Source organism: Rhinopithecus roxellana, chromosome 14 (assembly GCF_007565055.1).
Source record: "Rhinopithecus roxellana isolate Shanxi Qingling chromosome 14, ASM756505v1, whole genome shotgun sequence".
NCBI classification, from domain to species: domain Eukaryota; kingdom Metazoa; phylum Chordata; class Mammalia; order Primates; family Cercopithecidae; genus Rhinopithecus; species Rhinopithecus roxellana.
The window spans coordinates 18,601,385-18,614,685 of record NC_044562.1 but is presented as its reverse complement, the minus strand read 5'-3'; the positions used below and the strand labels follow the sequence as shown (position 1 = coordinate 18,614,685).

At 42.0% G+C, this 13,301-nt stretch overlaps 1 protein-coding gene across 1 annotated transcript in view; it reads left to right on the top strand.

Moving 5' to 3' along the window:
• The window catches only part of CAB39 (calcium binding protein 39), a 109,590-nt gene that overhangs the window by 39,547 nt on the left and 56,742 nt on the right, over window positions 1-13,301 (top strand). Inside the window, exon 2 of the mRNA XM_010355798.2 lies at window positions 8,000-8,156. Coding sequence (XP_010354100.1) covers window positions 8,043-8,156 — 114 coding nt within the window. The 5' untranslated portion in view covers window positions 8,000-8,042. The remainder of the gene's footprint in view (window positions 1-7,999; window positions 8,157-13,301) is intronic.

The following is a 13,301-nucleotide window of genomic DNA, read 5'->3' as shown; positions in this document are numbered from 1 at the left end:
CCTGTAAGCCCTCGTTATAGTGACAGGAGGGCAGAGTCCTCATGACCTAAACACCTCCCATTAGTTTCCACTTGCCAACACTTGCATTGGGAATTAAATTTCCAACCCGTGAATTTTGAGGTATATTCAGACCATAGTATCCCCTAGAGGTGATAGTGACCCCACTGACAACTCCTGGCCTTTGTGGAGAATGGCGAGAGTCTACCCTTGATGTCTGTAAAGATAGATTTAGAAAACAGAATTGACTGAAATCATGAACTGAATATACATGGAAGAGTTGAGTAGAGTTTGCTACGACAACCAAGTTTAGTGATGGGGTGAACAATGGATCTATTCACTCTGAAGGGGAACATTGAAAAAGAAGAAGGACTTAGATGAGATTTGGAGGACAGCAGTTGGAAAGGTAGGCCATTGGTCTGGTCGGAAATGGATTTCAGATTGTTGAAACCATAGATGAGATCACCCAGAGAGAATATCGGGTAAGGTGACAGCCAAGAGTGGAACCTTAAAGGACATCAACATTGGAGTAGAGATGAGTCATTGAATTAAATGCAGAAAGGAAAATAAATAAATGGTTGGATGGATGGATGCATGCAGGAAAGGAAAGGAAAGGGCATCGGGAGAGAGAAGAAAACAGCGGAGAGCAGTGCATGAATGCGAAAGGGGGAAGCTAAATGTCCATGCGGATTCAGCTTGCAGTGTCATAAGTGTTCATTTTATGTGAAAGTAATATGTTAACAGTCCCCCACACTACCACTTCGGGATTCAAGCATATACCAATAATGACCATCAGAAGGAAGCCTATCCCCATAGTAGGTATGGATTGCCACAGCCCACGTTAGAATCCTGTCAGTGTCTGGCCTTGTCCCAGTCACATTAATAATTTTGGCTTAGCCCACAGAATCTTGCTGAGGTTTATTATAAACCATTTTTTGGCCGGGCGCGGTGGCTTACGCCTGTTATCCCAGCGCTTTGGGAGGCCGAGGTGGGTGGATCACGACGTCAGGAGTTCTAGACCAGCCTGGCCAACATGGTGAAAACCCGTCTCTACTAAAAATACAAAAATTAGCCAGGCGTGGTGGCACGAGCCTCTTGTCCCAGCTACTGGGGAGACTGAGGCAGAATTGCTTGAACCCAGTAGGTGGAGGTTATAGTGAGCCAAGATTGAGCCACTGCGCTCCATCCTGGGCAACAGAGCAAGACTCCATCTCAAAAAAAAATTTAATGGACAAGGGGATTGTATTTGAAAGCCAAAAGAATTTTTTAATTAAAAATCTGTTTCTGTTCATTCTCTTCGTGAACTTCAGTTATGTCCAAAACATAGTTAAGGCTGTTTTAAAGCAATATTAAGAAAAACATAGAACATACAGAAAAGTTAACTAACAATGAAAACCCGCACACCCACCAACCATCTAAATTTTAAAATTGCAATTTTACCATATTTGCAAATTTGATACTCTGGCTTAGAAGTCATTTGGGGAGAGAAAGGACTTCAGTGTGTCTGGACCTCTAGGATCAAGGCTAGAGGCTGTGCTGTGAGTTGCAGATAGGTAAAACCTAGAGGGCCATGGTAAGGAATTTGGATTTTATTTATTTTTAATTTTTTTCCCCATAGGTTATTGGGATACAGGTAGTATTTGGTTACATAAGTTCTTTTTTTTTTTTTTGAGACGGAGTCTCGCTCTGTTGCCCGGGCTGGAGTGCAGTGGCAGGATCTCAGCTCACTGCAAGCTCCGCCTCCTGGGTTTACGCCATTCTCCTGCCTCAGCCTCCCGAGTAGCTGGGACTACAGGCGCCCGCTACCTCGCCCGGCTACTTTTTTTTTTGTATTGTTTTTAGTAGAGATGGGGTTTCACAGTGTTAGCCAGGATGGTCTCGATCTCCTGACCTCGTGATCCCCCCGTCTCGGCCTCCCAAAGTGCTGGGATTACAGGCTTGAGCCACCGCGCCCGGCTGGTTACATAAGTTCTTTAGTAGTTTGTGAGGTTTTGGTGCACCCATCATCCAAGCAGTATAGATTGTACCATATTTGTAGTCATCGTCGTCTTCTTCCTCTTCCTCTTCCTTTTCCCTTTCCTCTTCTTCCCCTTTCCCTCCTTCTTCCCCTTTCCCTCCTTCTTCCCCTTTCCCTCCTTCTTCCCCTTTCCCTCCTTCTTCCCCTTTCCCTCCTTCTTCCCCTTTCCCTCCTTCTTCCCCTTTCCCTCCTTCTTCCCCTTTCCCTCCTTCTTCCCCTTTCCCTCCTTCTTCCCCTTCCCCTCCTTCCCCTTTTCCTCTTCCTTCCCCTTCCCCTTCCCCTCCTCCTCCTTCCCCTCCTTCTCCTTTCCCTCCTCATCCCTGTTCCCCTCCTCATCCCTGTTCCCCTCCTCCCCCTCCCCCTCCTCCCCCTCCCCCTTCTCCCCCTGCCCCTCCCCCTCCTCCCCCTCCCCCTCCTCCCCCTCCCCCTCCTTCCCCTCCCCCTCCTCGTCCTCCCCCTCTTCCTCCTCCCCCTCCTCCTCCTTCCCCTCCTCCTCCTTCCCCCCCTCCTCCTTCCCCTCCTCCTCCTTCGCTTTCCCCTCCTTCCACTCCTTCTCCTTCGCTTTCCCCTCCTTCCCCTCCTCCTTCGCTTTCCCCTCCTTCTCCTTCCCCTCCTCCTCCTCTTCTTCTCACTCTGTTGCTCAGGCTGGAGTGCAGTGGCATGATCTCAGCTCACTGCAACCTACGCCTCCCAGGTTCAAGCAGTCCTCCTGCCTCAGTCCCCCTAGTAGCTGGCATCACAGGCACGTGCCACCATGCCCGGCTAATTTTTGTATTTTTAGTAGAGACGGGGTTTTGCCATGTTGGCCAGGCTGGTCTCAAACTCCTGACCTCCGGTGATCCACCTGCCTTGGCCTCCCAAAATGGTGGGATTACAGGCGTGAACCGCCGCACCCAGCCTATTCGTAGTCTTCTATCCCTCCCCCCCTTCCCCACAAGTCCCCAAAGTCCATTGTATCATTCTTAATGCCTTTGCGTTGTCAAAGCTTAGCTCCCACATATCAGTGAGAACATGTTTGGTTTTCCATTCTTGAGTTACTTCACTTAGAATAATAGTCTCCAGTCTCATCCAGATTGCTGCAAATGCTGTTAATTCATTCCTTTTTATGGCTTAGTAGTCCATCATATATATATAAACATACACATACACATGCACACCCCACAGTTTCTTCATCCACTCGTTGATTGATGGGCATTTGGATTGGTTCCATGATTTTCCTCTGGGTAGATGCCCAGTAGTGGGATTGCTGGATTAAGTGGTAGTTCTACTTTTAGTTCTTTAAGGAATCTCCACATTCTTTTCCATAGTGGCTGTACTAGTTTACATTCCCACCAGGATTGTAGAGGTGTTCTCTGATTACCACATCTACGCCAACATGTATTTGTTTATTGATTTTTTGATTATGGCCATTCTTGCAGGAGTGAGGTGGTATCGTATTGTGGTTTTGGTTTGCATTTCCCTTATCATTAGTGATGCTGAGCATTTTTTCATATGTTCATTGGCCATTTGTATATCTTCTTTTGAGAATTGTCCATTTATGTTCTTAGCCCACTTTTTGATGGGATTGTTTATTTTTTTCTTACTGATTTGTTTGAGTTTGTTGTAGATTCTGGGTATTAGTCCTTTGTCAGATGTATATTGTGAAGATTTTCTTCCACTCTGTGGGTTGTCTATTTACTCTAACTGTTCTTTTGCCATGCGAAAGCACTTTAAGCCCCAGCTATTTATCTTTGCTTTTATTACATTTGCTTTTGGGTTTTTGGTCATGGAATTTGGATTTTATTCTAAGGGCAGTGAAAAATTATTGAAGATCTTAACCAGTGGATTCGTGTTATTCCCTTACATTCCTCCGAATATGTATAAAAGGAAATATTGCTGATGATAAAGGGGAGATGAGAAAGGTAGGTGGATTGTTATGGTGAAATGTATCTTTAAACTGCTGGAACCCTTCTCGAACCATTGCTACTTCCAACTTGGGCATCTCCATACTCTAGGGATTGTCAGTTTCAAAACTCAGACATGTGCCCATGTGCTTCACATCCTTCAAGGTCACAGAACACTCCAAATGGCTTGATGGTGGACCAGGCCCTTTGGAAGGCAGCGTCTCCCCCCCCCGCTGGGATAAAGCAGTACCAACTGGAGTCCACTCTTAAAGGTGCCTTTGCTATCACTTGAGCATTGTCTGAAGGTCACACATGATCCTGTGAAGGAATTAACTCCTGTGTTGCTTAACAACTGGGATGGATTCTGAGAAATGCATCAGGCAGTTTTGTCGTTGTGCGGATGTCATAGAGTGTACAGTACTTACACAAACCTAGATAGTATAGTCAACTACCTAGTAATCTATGTGATGTAGCCTGTTGCTCCTAGGCTGTAAACCTGTACAGCATGTTACTGTGTTGAATACAGTAGGTATTTGTAGCACAAAGCACTAAGTGATAGGAACTTTTAAGCTCTGTTGTAATCTTATGGGACCACTGTCATGTAATGCAGTCAATCATTGATGGAAACCTCATCAGGCAGCGACATGACTGTGTAAGATATTTAAGCTTGATACTTAGCAAACCTGAACATAAGAAACAATAACTTTTGGGGAGTGTTATTTCCTTGTTTTTGCCTACCAAAATCTTGGGTAATTATATTAAGAGTCGATGAGCCTAAGGACATACATGATTTTTGAGAATTATTACACTCATACTTTAAAGAGGATAGTTTTTAACTGTATTATTTATTTATTTATTTATTTTTGAGATGGAATTTCGCTCTGTCACCCAGGCTGGAGTGCAGTGGCGTGATCTCAACTCACTGCAACCTCCCCCTCCCGGTTCAAGCGATTCTCCTGTCTCAGCCTAGTAAGTAGCTGGGATTACAGGCGCATGCCACCACGCCCAGCTGATTTTTGTGTTTTTAGTAGAGATGGGGTTTCACTATGGTTCGTCAGGGTGGTCTTGAACTCCTGACCTCATGATCTGCTGGCCTCATCCTCCCAAAGTGCTAGGATTACAGGCATAAACCACCACGCCCGACCTTTAACTGTTTTTTAAAACTAAATCATGAAAAATGATTTATTTACCAATGTGTTTGGATCCTACTGAGGAATGTCACTTCTTGTTTTGGGTAGTTGTTACTGTGTTTCTTTTCCTTCTTATTTAAATTTAAGTCAGGGTCTTACTCTGTTAGTCAGGCTGGAGAGCAGTGGTACAGTCACCACCTCTTAGGCTCAAGTGATGCTCCAACCTCAGCCTTCCAGTTAGCTGGATGGGCTCACACGTATGCACCACCATGTCCAGCTAATTTTTAAATTTTTTGTAGAGACAGGGTCTAGCTATGTTGCCTAGGCTGGTCTCGAACTCCTGACCTCAAGCAGTCCCCCCACCTCAGACTCCCAAAGTGTTGAGATTATAGATGCGAGCCACCTCACCTGGCCTATATTTCTGTAGAATACAGTCTTACTTGTTCATATGTTCTGTAAAATCTTAGCTGCCTGGTATATTAATTAACAGAAATAATTGTGTCGTGCCTCCCCTTGCCCACACAGAAGTATTTTATATATGTGAAGTTCTTTTTGGTGGCTGTACTCTTTCTGCTATAACCAACTTTTGGTGGTTAGGACTTGTAAACCTCTGTTACCCTGGAAAGTCACATCTTTCACCATTGAGCCAGAGTTGAAAATATCTCTGTTGCATAGCACCGTAACACTTCCTGCAAAATACCATTTAAACATTCCCACCCTCCGCATCACTGCTATTATTTGCAGAGTTACAGATAGGAAAGATAATATTTTCAGAGGACATATTGTGAGTGTGATACACTGTTTATGGAGAAGTAACCTGCATGCCCCCACCTCCATGCCCACTCCCCTGCCCAAAGGAAAAAGTAATGATCCAGGAAAAGGAAAAGAATGACCCAGGCTTTCTGTCCCATCTAGCTTGTAGAGCAATCATATGACAGCTAGTTGAGAGTGACTCCCCTAACATCAGTTCAAACTTTTAGGCATAGAAAAATTATTTAGAAGTGGACTTAAACATCCTTGGATTTTATGGCTGGGCATGGTGGCTCACACCTGTAGTCCCAGCACTTTGGGAGGCCAAGGTGGATGGATCCCTTGAGGCCAGGAGTTGAGACCAGCGTAGCCAACATGGTGAAAACCCATCTCTACTAAAAATACAAAAATTAGCTGGGTTGGTGGCTCACACCTATAGTCCCAGCTACTTGGGAGGCTAACACTGAAGCCCAAAAATCGCTTGAACCTGGGAGATGGAGGTTACAGTGAGCCAAGATTGTGCTACTGTACTCCAACCTGGGTGACACAGCGAGACTCTCAAAAAAAAAAATTCTCGGATATTTAAGAACCTATGACAAAGGACATGCATTAAACTGTTTCTCTTTGGTTAATGAAAATGTGGTTTTAATTTGATCAAAAAAGGATTTACAAGGTGACAGAAGGTGAGATAGGCAATATTTGAGGTTAGAGATGAGTCGGAACAGTTCACCTCAGAACATGCTGAGAAATAACATATTTGTTTATGATTTAGTTGTAGGTTTGACATTAGCATTCATTTGCATGTTTTAAACATTCTTTGTAAACAAATACGTAAGTCACTCTATTTCAAACTTAAGGGAAAAGCACTCAGGTTTGTTCATCAAATGAAATATTAGGCAAAGCTCAAAAGAAGTGTTATACTATGCAATGGATGTGTTTTTGTGTTTATATAGAAGGAAAACCGTAGGGTTGGGGTGTCTGAGAGCCACCTTTTCTTACTTGGGTGTGTGTGGAGAGCACCTTGGGCAGTTAAATATAGGATTTTGAAACTTAGAAAACCACTGATCTAAATGATCCATAAGGTTTTTCTAAAAAGTGTCATCTTTTGGTGTCTGATACGAGACTGTTTAGTGCCTATGAGTTTAACTTCTAGGTTTTTTTTACTGAAAAATGGTAACTTCCAACATGTTCCCCAGTCACTTCCATTGTTTGTCTTGTTAACTTTGTTTCTTCATAGTGCCTTCTTGGAATAGTTTCATGTCCTCCTTTTGGATGATGTAATACTGTGGTTTATGTGGTTGAAATGTTGTTTTCTACTACACCCCCAAAATTAAGAACTTCTAGAAGTTCATCATCCCTGGGGTTTTATCCAGCGAGTTCTTTCATAGGAGATGGTCAAATCCAGGCAAATACATGTTGACAACTGTCACATAGGGGATTAGAAGATTTAATGGGAGAGTTTTTCCCCCATCCAGTCTTCCCTCTAGCTCTGAGACCCTGTGACTGCCTGAATAAGAGGATGGGTATGCCGAGGAAGTGTGTGCCATATTCGGGGCAACCCACTGGGTGCTTAGGAGGAGCAGCATGAACACCAGGAAAAGAGCATCTGGAGAGACCTAGATAGTAGGCTGTTGCTAGTGCTGTTTGGCTAAACACACTACCTAAGTTTTTGCCTCAGTTGCCTCAGCTGTAAAATAGATTATCATTTTGATGTACAGTGTGGTGATTAAGGATACTTTGGATCAAGACAGATCTGAGCTTGTTCAACCACTTAGTACCTTGAGCCTGACTCTCAACCTTGCTAAACTTCACCAGTAAACAGGAGCAGGAGATTGTTGGAAAAGGTTTCATGAAATGATGAATTCTAGTGCTCAGCATCAGGCCTGGCAGTAACAGTTGCCCTGTGAGTGGGAGCTGCTGCTCTCTACCTCAGTAGCTTCAGGCAGCATGTTCATCCCCATTTGGGTGGTTAGGAGAGCAGTTGATTTGAAGGAAAGAAAAACAAAGTGTTTTGAAAAATACAGTGTTCTGTAATACTAAGACGTTTGTGTATTATCATTTCTTGCATATATTTGTGGATTTCCCTGTTCCTACTGATTTTGAAAGTTATGTAAAATGACTTTCCTAAACATGGGTTTTCTTCCCAGATTAGGATTTATTTAGAAAGTCTGTCTTCCATTGATCCCAGTGTTTGCTCACATGAACCTTGTGCTGTGTTCTAGGTAGCACAGGTGGAGTGCAGCGGAGGCCGCTGCCGCTGCCGTCATGCCGTTCCCATTTGGGAAGTCTCACAAATCTCCAGCAGACATTGTGAAGAATCTGAAGGAGAGCATGGCTGTTCTGGAAAAGCAAGACATTTCTGATAAAAAAGCAGAAAAGGTATGGATTTGGCTTTATTTATATTTGAAATCTCTTAATTAGCAAATGCAAGACACCTTATGTGAGAAATCAGTAAGTCCCAATTTGGGTTTATTTTGGATTTTAAAAATAACATCGAAAAGCAGCATATCCTGCTGTTGCAACATACTAAAATTCTGTACTTTCATCTAACAAATAGATTTCTAACTGTTCTCTCAGGTTTTCAAGTTTATTTAAATTGTGTTTATCTCATTCTTGAAGTGTTTGATTCTTATTACTAATTATTTTTGTAGAGACAGGGTTGTGCTATGTTGCCCAGGCTAGTCTCAAATGCCTAGCTTCAAGCGATCTTTCCACCTCTGCCTCCCAAAGTGCTAGAATTACAGTTATCAGTTATCTGCTTGGTTGGTTTGTTTGTAAAAGTTTTAGAGCAAGAACAGAAGGAAGTAAAGTACACTTGAAAGGCCAAGCAGGCAACTTGAGAGATAAAAGTGCCACAGTTACCTGATTCTTGAAATCAGTGGTTCCCCCACAATCTTCCTGGGAGGACACCACTCCTGGTTTTCTTCCTATGTTGACTGTATCCGTGCCAACTGCCTCCAGCTTCCCAGTCACCACAGTCCAAAACCCAGCTTTCATCCCACTTGTGTCTTGCCCTCTCTTCCCTAAAACATAATTGTTCACTAAATCTTGTTCAACTCCCTAAATTGTTTATGAATCAATTCTGACTTCCATTCCTTCTAGAAGAAGATGTTCATACTCTTTGTGATTTTAGCAGTAGCCTTCTTACTGCACTTTCTAAAAATCATCTCTGCTTTACATCTTCAGTGTAGATTCTTCTTGTAACACGCAGGACCTTTGTGGTCTCTTTGTTTCTCTGAGTAAATTGTAGAGGTTTAGTGTCACTTAGCCAAAATGCTTGAGATCAGAAGTGTTTCAGAGTTTGGATTTTTTTTTTTGTTTTTAAGGAATATTTGCATGTACATAATGAGATCTTGGGGATGGGACCCATGTCTAAGTATGAAATTCATTTATGTTTTGTATACACCTTATATACATAGACTGAAGGTAATTTTGTACAGTATTTAAACTTTGCATTAAATAAAGTTTTTGTAAATTGAAGTATCAAAAGGCACAGATGTTGCTCTCTCAGCCACCAGTGTCACAGTCTGTGGTTCTGTGGCATCATCATCATTCCTGACTCTGAATTTATGTTACCGATAAGCAGCCATTTTCTTACACTTATTCACATGTAAGTACTTAACAGTAAAAAATGTGACATACCATTAATAATACCAGGCTGGGGTGCGATGGTACTGAAACTAAGGTGGTACCTTAGTTCAGGGTAACTAAGCAGCATAGTTGTTGTATCACTTGTATCTGTTCTAACCTCTTAAAGATAGAATGTCATAATCATTATTTGATTTGGGATTTCTGTTATAAGGATTATACTGCAGTGTAGAATGGATGCTTTCAGGTGAATTCGAGGAGTATACAACTAATTATTCCTGCTTCTAAATGGTCCTAGCTTCGGTACCTATGAGTTGTCATTTCTGTTCTGTCTGTATTTTCCTTTATTGCTTATTATTACCTTTTGGTATGTGCTGCTGGCTGATCTTAAGCTTACCCAGCTTCCTTTCATTTTCTCATTCTGTTCAATGTTTCTAATGCCCTTTGGACTAGGAAACTAGATTAATTGAAACAATTTATAATAAGAGAATATAGATTCTAAGAGAACTTCCTTGGGTAAGGTAAGTGATACTGTTTTTTGTTTTTTCTTTTTTGTTGTTGTTGTTTTCTGAGATGGAGTCTCGCTCTGTCGGCCAGGCTGGAGTGTAATGGCACGATCTCACCTCACTGCAACCTCTACCTCCGGGTTCAAGCAATTCTCCTGTCTCAGCCTCCAGAGTAGCTGGGGACTACAGGTGCCTGCCACCATGTCCAGCTAATTTTTGTAGTTTTAGTAGAGACGGGGTTTCACGATATTGGTCAGGCTGGTCTCGAACTCCTCATCTCAGGTGTTCCACCCGCCTCAGCCTCCCAAAGTGCTGGGTTTACAGGCGTGAACCACTGTGCCCTGCTGGTAAGTGGTATTTTAAGCACAGGATTCAAATACATTTCTCATTTTATTGGTCAATGGGATATAAAAATATGAAAAGTTTAGTTCCAGAAACTAGAAACAAAGTGACCTCAAGAAGTTAGAGGGGACTTTTGACTGAACCACATTAACATCTACTCACTCAGAGGGTAATAGCACATAACTTGGCCTCCCTCTCATGGCTGGATATCTTCAACTTCAGGAAGCACTCAGCAGTCCTGATAGCCTATGGGCTTTGCACAAGGTGGAGGCAGCTACAGCCAGCAGAGAGCAGAGGTGTTACCCATGACTAGGCTCTAGAGGCAGTCAGGAGAGAGCAGACCCCACAGAGTAGACATGATACATGTCTGCTGGAACTGCCCTCAGTGCCTATTCCTTAATCCTTATCCTAAAACTGCAAATTGATGAAAGGGTAATGTGTATGTCCTATAAATTTAAAATGGTTCATCTTTTGTCTGTGGCTAAATATGTTGTCTACTCATTACATTCGTTCTATTCATCAGAATCATACTGAACACCTACTAAGTGCTGGGTCAGATTTTAGTCACTGGGGATATAATACTCAGTAGGATGGACGAAAGAGCTCTGCTCTTTCGTAGCTTCCGTTCTAATTAAGGAAAGCTGGACAGTAAATAAGTAAACATAACTGAATAAGAATTTCAGTTGGCAGCAAGTGCCACAAAAGCAATCGAATGTATTGATGTGATGATAGAGACATTTCTTAAACTTTTGGGTCTCAGGACCCCCTTTACACTCTTAAATTATTGAAGACCGAAAAGTGATTCGTGTAAGTATAGGTGTGTTATCTATTGATGCTATGCTATTATAAATTAAAACTGAAAAACTTAAAAATATTTATTAATACATTTAAAAGTAATAAGCTCATTATAAGTTATAATAGTATATTTTTATGAAAAAGAACCATACTGTCCAAAACAAAAAATTCAGTGAGAAGTGTCATTTTAAGTTTTGAAAATCTCAGTGACTGGCTTAATAGAAAACAGCTGGATTATCTTAGCTACGTTTGTAGTCAAACTGCTCAAACATTATTTTGCTTTAAGCATATAAAGAAAATGTATACCTAAAGTTGGGCTCGGTGGCTCACACCTGTAATTTTAACACCCTGGGAGGCCAAGGTGGGTGGATCACTTGAGGCCAGGAGTTCAAGACCAGCCTGGCCAACATGGCAAAACCTTGTCTCTACTAGAAATACAAAAATTAGCCAGGCACGGTGACACACGCCTGTAGTCCCAGCTACTCAAGAGCCTGAGGCACAGGAACCTCTTAAACCTGGGAGGCAGAGGTTGCAGTGAGCCGAGATGGTGCCACTGCACTCCAGCCTGGATGACAAGTGCGGTTCTGTCTCAAAAAAAGAAAAAGAAAACCTGGTCTCATAGCTGTGTAGTTAGAAAAAAGAGCAGTATTTTAATAGCCTTTCAAATACTGTAACATATTTAATACCACACAATAGGTGGTTTCTTGATTGGTTACAGAACATTAAACTATATGAATGAACTTTTTATACTCTGTACTTTGAAATAAACTTTTACCAGTACATGATTTTATAACATGTTTTGGTCATTTAGAAAGTACAGATGGTGGCTGGGCATGGTGGCTCATGCCTGTAATCCCAGCACTTTGGGAGGCCGAGTTGAGTGGATCACTGGAGTTCAGGAGTTCAAGACTAGCATGATCAACATAGTGAAACCCCATCTCTACTAAAAATACAAAAATTAGCCGGGCATGGTGGCGTGCTCCTGTAGTCTCAGCTGCTCAGGAGGCTGAGGCAGAAGAATTGCTTGAATGGGGGAAGCAGAGGTTGCAGGGAGCCAAGATCGTGTCACTGTACTCCAGCCTGGGTGACAGAGTAAGACTCTGTCTCAAAAAAAAAAAAAAAAAAAAGAAAGTGCAAATGGTCCCCCACTTAAGATTTTTCGACTTTACAATGTTGCAAAATAGGTGTACATTCAGTAGAAACCATACTTTGAGTACCCATACAACCATTCTGTTTTTCACTTTCATAACAATATTCAATAAATTACATGAGCTATTATTCCACACTTTATTATAAAATAGGCTTTGTGTAAGAGGACTTTGTCCAATGATAGGCTGTTGTGTTCCGAGCACATTTTAGGTAAGCCATGCTAAGCTGTGATGTTCTGTGAATTGGGTGTGTAGTACATGCACTTTTGACTTAACAATATTTTCAACTTTTGATGGGTATATCTGCATGTAGCTCCATCGTTGGTTTATGAGGAGCATCTGTGTTAGATCACTGACATAATACAGATCTCCCAGATGTTGACACATTATACAGATTATTATTAAGATTAACATTTTTAAATAACACCACTGATCTAGCCGGGCGTAGTGGCTCATGCCTGTAATCCCAGCACTTTGGGAGGCTGAGGTGGGCGGATCACGAGGTCAGGAGATTGAGACCATCCTGGCTCACACAGTGAAACCCTGTCTCTACTAAAAATACAAAAAAATCAGCCGGGCTTGGTGGCGGGCGCCTGTAGTCCCAGCTACTCGGGAGGCTGAGGCAGGAGAATGGCGTGAACCCGGGAGGTGTAGCTTGTAGTGAGCCAAGATCTCGCCACTGTACTCCAGCCTGGGCGACAAAGCGAGACTGTCTCCAAAAAAAAAAAAAAAAAAACACCACTGATCCCATTAGAAAAGTCTTGAATATTGGGATGTGGTCAAGCTTATGCATGATCTATTCAAATTTCAGAATTCAGATTTGGGAACAAATACAGTTCGTCGTTTTCCTTGAAATGATGGGTTAATTTTAGAGAAAATATCTGCCAAATAATTCAAGTCTGAATAATTTGTCTTTCTTCCAATAATAAAAGCAGTTAGTTGAACTTACAGCTGAAATAATCACACAAGGACTTTTCTTTAAGATAACCAGTCATTCTATAAGGAGCCAAAAGTACTTTATATGTACATCCCATTTGTTAACTCAAGTGTTAAAAATATTGTATGTATATTCAAAGGTCAAGATTTAATAAAATTAATTTTTTACTGCTCCATGAGCATTCTTGGACTTTTTTTTCCATTTCTTT